This window comes from Lipotes vexillifer, unplaced genomic scaffold, assembly GCF_000442215.2.
Source record: "Lipotes vexillifer unplaced genomic scaffold, Lipotes_vexillifer_v1.1 scaffold525, whole genome shotgun sequence".
Taxonomy (NCBI): Eukaryota; Metazoa; Chordata; class Mammalia; order Artiodactyla; family Lipotidae; genus Lipotes; species Lipotes vexillifer.
In genome coordinates, this window is record NW_006786891.1 from 489,069 (window position 1) to 497,365 (window position 8,297).

Below are 8,297 nucleotides of genomic sequence, written 5' to 3' on the forward strand. Positions count from 1 at the left end.
CCATAATTTTCATATATGCAAATACTCTGAGTCTGAAAAGTAAAATGAATCCCTTAACTGTCTACTAAAATCATTTTTTTTGACAATCATCCAATTTATACAATAAGCAAATTCAATAGCTATAGTCCTTCAGAAAGACAATACCAGATTCATCTAAGCTGATATTTTACATTTGAAAGTGTGGATAATTATTCGTGAATGTGCTACTTGTCCACATAACAATTTACTAAGTGATCATACCTCTTCAATACCAGCTATATTATTCACAGCCAGTTTTTTTAGAGAACTCTGAAGTTTTTTGTCATCAGCTGTAGCTGTTCTATGTACCACCTTCTTCTTTCTGCGCGCTGTACCCTGAAAGATAACCAAACAGAAGTGTTAGCGTGCCATGCATTTGACAACTGCAATCACTTGTCTTCCTTTACATAATATTCTAACTAATATTCTAACATAATATTCATAATATTCTCTCAAGAAACTGCCAACTTCGACTCAATAGTGAGGTGGTGCCACACACAGTAATGACATAATGAAATCTAATGAATGATTAGATGATTAATAAAACTGTCAGCCTAACCCAGATTTTTGAAGGTCAGTTTCTAGCCAATTGTTCTTACTCTTTCCAATATCCAGCCTTTAACATTTTCACATTGTGTTTCAAGAAAATATGTTTCTAATAAAAAAACTTTCTAATAAAAAATAATTTATAATTTCAAGATAATTTAGTGTGCTTTATATCAACTTTCAAACATTATAAGGAATGCTTTTTTTAACAGTGCCTACCACCCCCTGACAATAAAGTCTAAAGATATTCTGAAACTTTGGAGATTATGACATAATTAAGAGTCAAAGGGCTTCCCTGGTGGCACAGTGGTTAAGAGTCTACCTGCCGATGCAGGGGACACGGGTTCGTGCCCCGGTCTGGGAAGATCCCACATGCCGCAAGGCAGCTAGGCCCGTGAGCCATGGCCGCTGAGCCTGCGCGTCCGGAGCCTGTGCTCCGCAACGGGAGAGGCCACAACAGTGAGAGGCCCGTGTACCGCAAAAAAAAAAAAAAAAAAAAAAAGAGTTAAATGCCTATTATGTGAGTGTTCTAGAGTCCTAGAATCCAGGAATGAAAAAGATCAAGTTCTTACTTCAAGGAGCACACATTACAGTGTGAAGGAAAAGTCAATAAATATACAAACAAATTACATCATTTCAAACAGGACAAGGGTATTAAGAAAAAAAATAACATAGTGACAAGAATTATCAGATGGGGTAAAGCACTACTTTATTACAATGTTCAGGGAAGGCCCCTCTGAAGAGGTGACATATGAGCTGAGATCCATGGGAAGACCTAGGGGAAGAGTGATCCAAGCAGAATGAAACAAGAGTGAACCTTTTATTTCTAGAGAAAGCAGGCCAGTATGGCTAGAGCAGAGTAAACAATGGGAAAGGAGGAGGAAAATGAAATCAGAAAGATCGGTAAGGGCCAGATCATGTGGCCTAGAATCCCATGGGCAGGAGTTGGACTTTATTCCAATTGCAATAGGAAGCCATTGGAAGGTTTTAAGCATGAAAATGACTGGATCTGATTTATGATTTTAAAAGATGACTGAGGTTGCTGTGGAAAATGAACTATAATGAAATCAATCAGGAAGCTACTGTAGCAGTCCTGATGAGAAATGAGGGTTGTGGCAGTGGAGATGGTGAGAGCTCAGACTGTCAGAAGAACCAACAGGACTTGCTGATGGACTGGATACGGGATATGAGGGGAAAAAAGGAATCTAGGATGATGTTCAGAATTTTGACCTGAGCAAATAGGTTGAAAATTATACTATTTACTGAGATAGGAAAAGTTCATTTCTAAATGGATACTTTGAAACTCTAAATACATTTTTTTCCATTGAAAAACTATTTAAAACAATGAATTAAATTCCTGAGCCAATTAAAAAAAAATGTAACCTAAAGCAGGGCTGAAACACTGCCAAGAGCAGTCTATATCTTGAGGGCTAAATCTTTCTGAGACCTGGCAGGAATAAAGAAAAAGGAAAGGAGGTTTCAATCTCTGGGTAGCTCCTGCAGTATTACTCAGGCAATCAGGCTTATAGAGGGTAGGCAAGAGCCTCAGTCTCAGCAACTCTGGTGGGAGTAGAAGAGAGTCCTGTGGGTAGCAGCAGAGGTTGTAATGAAATCCAGTTAAAGGATGAACTAAGAGTGACTCTTTACATAGATGGCCATTTATTTATGATGTGTTCCTGACTCAGGGATAGCTCAAATGCTTGCTGGATACAACTCAAATGATCCTCACGCACCCCAAAGTCAACATGCCTGAAAGCTTATCAGTCCACCAAACTACTCTTCTTATATTTCCTAAGTTTTGTAGCTCTAAAACCAGACATTTGGAGGTCATCCCAGAATCCTCTCACCCGTTCATCCCCCATATTCTATTGGTCATTAAATTGTGTCATATCCAGTCCCTGAATTTGTGTCCTACATACTACAGCAGTAGCTTCTCGATTGTTCTCCTCTATGCCAAACTTATTTTCATTTTCCACAATGCTGGCAGCTATCTTTTAAAATGACTGTTATTTCCTTCTTAAAATTCTACAGTAGTTTACTGTTGCTCTTGCCTATAGGATAAAATCCGAGTCTCCCTAGTATGGCATACAAAACTATGATCTAACCCTAAATTACCTGGTTGTTTCACTTGCTACCATTCTTTATCCATTATTTACTCTAAACTCTAGCTATAACAAACTAAAGCAAGCTGTTCCATTAAGCACCATGCTATCTCAGCATCCTATGGGCCTTTGCATGTGTGAGAATGACAATCCCCCCTTCACCCTACCCACTTATCCTTGCACCTGTTCTTGTTTATTCTTCAAATCTCAGCTCAGTGATGATGTCCTTATCTCTCCTAGGCAGGAGCACCTTGTACTTCATTTTAACATTTACTATTCTGTAGTGGAATTGTATGTCTCTCTTCCAAGCTGAACTGTGTCAAGAGCAGGAAACCTTGACTTATTTATGTACTGTGTGCTTGGCCCATAGTACATTCTCAATAAATCAGCTGAATGAATGTGTCAACTATCTGGTTTAAAATATATAATAGTGATGTGCTGCATCAAGCTCTTACAGGTATATTCTATGGTTCTTGAATATTCCTAGTTTTTGCACTGGTACATTACATTACACTTGCTGCTACAATGTGACTAGTACTTTGGTTATAGGAATGTGTTAATGACTCCAGAGTCATATAACTGTATCACTATGAAAGAAGGAGAAAGTACTAGTTGTTTCTCCCCTTCCCCATCTCCTGTCCCCATCCCCAGAAACTGTGGTTATCATCAAAGTAAATGACACAGTGGGGCTGCTACATAGTGTCCTACCTACCCCCTCCCTAGGTCTGAGGTAAATACTATTCATGCTTTTCCTTTTACAAAGATTGCATTGGGCAGAGATAAAGGTAGAATATTCTCCTTGAGCCTGAGGCTGGAGCTGAAGGGAATCAAAGATTTTCAGTGTTCAGAACTAGATCATCCTTAGGCTTCAAAGTACATGGAAAAAGAATGCTTATGTTCATATTCACCAACATAGACAAATAGGAAGGAATTTGGGAGGAAAACCTAGCAATGAACAATGTACCATCAACTTAAGCATGCCCCATTGTAAACCTAACTGAAGCAGTAGGGGCATCCAGTCAAGATAACCTTAATATCTGGGATGCCCTGAGGGTGAGTCTAACATAATAGCTGTCATTTATTAAGTGTTTAGTCTGTGCCAGACACTGTTTTAGGTGTTTTAGAAATATTACTCTATCTTTAGAAGCATCTTATATAGGATTACTTTTGTTTTGCAGATGCGAAAATGGAAGCTTAATAAGGTTGGTTAACTTGTTCATATCATATAACCACCAGATGTTAAGAAGACTCAAAGGTGGCTATTTCAATTGCACCATCAGAGAGAGAGATCTTCTAATTACCTATTTTAGATCTAGACAAATTATTTTCAAATTGGAATGTGGTTTAATCTTGATTGTTTAAAAGATTTTAGATTTTCAATGACCACAAATCCAAAATAATGACACTGTCTGGTAATAATACATTCTCCTATCAGTTTTTCTTATGCCACACTCACCTTGCCCCCTATCCGGACCTGAGCCTGAAGTTTGGCTAACTTTTCTTGATTCATGCTGTTGGTAAATCTAGGGGGGGAAAAATAAATTTGTTAAAGTCACTGTTTTATTTACCAAAACAAAATAACTGTTTATACAACAGTACCTTCTGGTTCACTGAACCTGTAATATGCATCACCACCACAATCATATTGTCTATATTCTTAAAAATATTAATAACTTGTCCTAGCTTCATAAGCCAGACAGTAAAAAATCCAAAATTAATACCAAGAGGGAGCTGAATTTACAAACAGAAAATAGAATGGGATTCAAAGTTACCTATTCGAAGATCCCTCCTTAAAAGCATGATTCAGTACTTTGGCATTCAATAAAACCTAACCAATTATGAAATCTCTGCAAGCCAGTTTTTCCCCCAAAGATGTTCACAGCAGAGAGCTGTTACCAAATTAGCACAACCTTTAAGTAAACATTTTTCTCTCAAATCACATTTTGCATTTCTTTAAACCATAAATAGAAGACAAAAAAAAAAAAGAAAGAAAGAAAAAAAGAGAAAAGAAAAGAAATCTGGACAAAGAAAAAAATACAACAATAGGCTGTGTAGCTGTCAAGATGTGAGGTAGTCACGTCCTCTATTCAAGGTCAGGTGGTATGTTAATAATAGGAAAAGAGAACCAGATTTTCAGACATTCAATGCTTCTGCAGCACTTTCCACAGAGTTCATTCAATATCTTGCACTAATATAATATGTCATACTTGTCAAGATATTCTTGCATATAAGGTAAAATGCCTCCTTGCACAATTTGACAAAAACCTATCTCTGCTACATTGATGCTAAATTTTGTGGGGAGGAGGGGAAGAGGAAACTCTTAAAAATAAACTTTTAAAGGCTAATCTTGATTTTGAAAACTCTAAGACCATTATAAAGTCATGAATCCTACTCTGGTCAGTCCTTTCCTACTAAGGAAAAAAGTTCTTCAGTTTATAATGGGCCATAACATTCCACACTATGTAAACAAATAAAAGCCAACGTTAAAAGTCTTGTTTTACTTGTTCTTGGATCAACAGAACATTACTGAGATATGAGAGAGGGAATAAAGGATAAGGGTGTTGTCAAAACTTTTTGGCTGCTTCTCTAAACTCTTTATAATCATCATTCAGATGAAAAAGCTACTGTTTTCTTCATTTCAGAGATGAAAGAGAATCAAAGATTATGTAAGTACTAATCGTTCCGTACTCTGACACTGTACTTAGGCACTAACCTGTATATCTCTCTGCTTTAAGGCCAAAGTCCAGTTCCTAAATAACAATTAGAATTTATGATTTCTCAGTCTTTACTCAGTACTGTATCACAATGCTCAAGCAGCTAAAACACTCTTTCACAGGAGCAAGTGTGATTAGAGTACAAAATCAGACTTAGGTGTGTGGCAATCTCAACTCTGCCACAGACTTAAATCTGCTGATGTAAATCCCAATCTCTACATTCAGTATCTACAGAAAAGGACCAATATTCACTTCTCTCAAAGGAATGTGGCCACGAAGGTGTAGTGAACTAACAAAGAGCCTAAGGAATTTTTTACAAAAAAAAGGGGATAAGTGAAAATATTAGAACCAGACACAGGGTAAACCTTTTGGGACTCTTAGGCATTTTGAAGTAACAATCCCCAAGAGAAGAGGTGGAAGCCAAAAATTTGTTTGAAACAAAGCAAGAACAAAATTAACTCTTTATATCAATGTGTAGACAAGAAAGAACAGAGTCCATTCCAGATAATCAGTATAACAGAAAACTTGTTCCCAAGGAGTATCTCAGAGAAAAAAGCATTTTAGGGAGGTTGGAAGCTCAAGGTTGGTAGGGGAGGAAGAAGAGTGGTCCCTTGTCTACTAGCAGGTTGGGGGTGCATGGAATTCAAGTAGGAAATTAGACTGGACTCAGTCTGTGAGAGAAGAGATTTCAAGCTCAGAATTTGGAATAGACCTCAAAGATCACCTGCTTTAACTCCCTATTCCTCAATCAACCTTCATTTTATTGTACCCATTATTTCTGTCTTGTACATGCAGCCATCTCAAATACTTGCAAGCAGCAGCAGGGTATAAATTATAAATAAATAAAAGTTCACCTCCCTCCCAATTTAATAGATTTGGAAATGAGGGCCCAGAAGGGAGAAGTCACTTCCTAAGGCCTTATGATTAGTGAGTTCTTCCTTGGGGATCCTAGGATCTTTTAGCCCTTTCCTCAAGGAATCACGAAAAGATGCAAATAATGAGGTTATAATCAACATTTATTGAGTGCCTAAGTTCCAAGCATTATGGTGGGCACTTTCACATACACCATGTTCACAAAGAGATAAAATAATTTCAATCTTTAATCCTGACTTTTTATTTTGTGGGTTACTCTATCTAATAAGAGAGGCACAGGCTTTGGAATCAGAAGGATCAAGTTTCCACCACTTAGGGCTTCAGAACGGTATTTTACTTCTCTGAACTTCTATCCCTTCCGTATTAGAAACAGTGTAACACCACATACTTCACAGAGTTGTTTTAAGAGTTAAAGATTAAGGTATCAAGCACAGGGTAAGGCTCACAGCAGATACTCAGAAACTGGTAACTATTGTTACCATTCCCTAAGGGACAGATCTGGTAGAGTGAAAGAACGTGGGAACGGAAGTTGAAACCTCCATTCACGAGCTGTGTAACACTGCCCGTCGGTCAATCATCAACTTCCTGACAGCCTACTATGCATCAGGCAGTGTGATGGGGCTATAAAGATGGACAAGGCAATGTCTCAGAGAGGGTGGCAGACTTTAAACAAACACTGCCATTACGAGGTGAAGAGCGGGGCAACGGAATTCCTCCCAGAGACCCTAATTCAACCAGGAGCTGATTGAGCATCTACTCAGGCAAGGCCACAGTGGTGGGTACTAGACTAACTCCCCCTCTCCCTTCCGTTCCTTTCTGTCCCTGCTGGTTGGAATTTCTTGAGCAAGGGTTTCATTCACGGGGGCCCCTGGGTCTAGCGTGGGGCTGGCCCTGGGAAGTGCCCAGCCGGGGAAAACCTTCATCATGCCCTGGTCAGGGGGCTGGGACTGCTAGCCTCAGTTTCCCTATCTGTCTAGTGGGAGGATCAAACGAGATGACAGCGGATAGGCTGTATAAAGCTCACAAGCACTATTGTTGTGAATAATGAAGAATAACAGGACAGAGGCGGGGGACCACCTGCCTCCTGGGACTGGATCTGGGCTGCAACAGCGCAGGCCCGCTCGCCCACAGAAAGCGGTGGTGCTGGGGACCTTCCCTCAGGTGCCGACCCCCAGCTGCGCCGCCGGTAACCGAGAGGCCAAGCCAGCCGCCTCCGCCCCCACTCGGCACGCCACAGCGGAAGTGGCAGCCCCAGCAGTTGGCGGGTGTCGGCAGAAAAGGGCGGGGGGAGACCGTGCGCAGCGGCCTAAGGCCGTGGAGTGGCGGGACCGCCGGGGGTCTCACCTGAAGCAAGAAGGGTCCTCCAACACCAGCACGCGGCAAGAGCAAGATGGCTACCTCAGTCGAGACAGAGAAAGACGAAGGCAGCCGCGGCGGCGGGAGTCGGTCCCACGTGACACATCCGGCCCCGCCTCTCTCTCACCAGAGCTACCTATCCCGGGAGCCCATATACGAACTACAAAGCCCAGGCTGCTCTGCGCCTCCCAATAGAAAAGCGGCAGGTGCAGGTGGCCGCGCTGCATCCTGGAGCTTGCAGTCTCCCTGGTGTTCCATTGTGTCCGTGCCTGCAGTTTGTAGGGAGCCTAATAAAAGGGCTGTGTGTATTTTTGTTTGGGGGTCTACTTTTGCCGGATGTCTTTCACTAGGAATTAAGTACGCACTGTCGAACTTAACTAGTGCGGACTCACGAGTGTGCAGACTCAACTAGTCTCCACTCAGGAGACACGGGAAATTTTGACCTGTTTGTTATGCATCAGAGAGGAAAACCGAGAAATACTTAACCCACGAATTTTAAAAACAACAAAAACAAATAGATTTAACCAGAAGAAGCTTTACACTTTAAGTGCCTGCAGTAACTTATGTCTTGGTGCCCTGAAGAGCTAGGTCAATTTTGCAATGAGAGGTTCCAAGTTTGGTTTCCTCAGAGCTTGCATCAGTTGATTGCATCATCCCTGAGTGGAAGAATGTGGGTTACAAGGAAAAA

The 8,297-nt window shown here is 40.7% G+C and overlaps 1 protein-coding gene across 2 annotated transcripts in view; it reads right to left on the reverse strand.

Annotated features, from left to right (window-relative positions):
• Positions 1 to 7,682, reverse strand: part of BTF3L4 (basic transcription factor 3 like 4) — a 29,083-nt gene extending 21,401 nt beyond the window's left edge. Inside the window, exons 1-3 of one of the 2 annotated variants that reach the window (XM_007459613.1) lie at positions 7,598 to 7,682; positions 4,123 to 4,189; positions 241 to 354 (exon numbers count right to left, since the gene is read on the reverse strand). In XM_007459613.1, the coding sequence (XP_007459675.1) occupies positions 241 to 354; positions 4,123 to 4,176 (168 nt within the window). In that variant the 5' untranslated portion in view covers positions 4,177 to 4,189; positions 7,598 to 7,682. The remainder of the gene's footprint in view (positions 1 to 240; positions 355 to 4,122; positions 4,190 to 7,597) is intronic. The other variant, XM_007459614.1, reaches the window with a different exon arrangement.
• Positions 7,683 to 8,297: the final 615 nt, after the last annotated feature.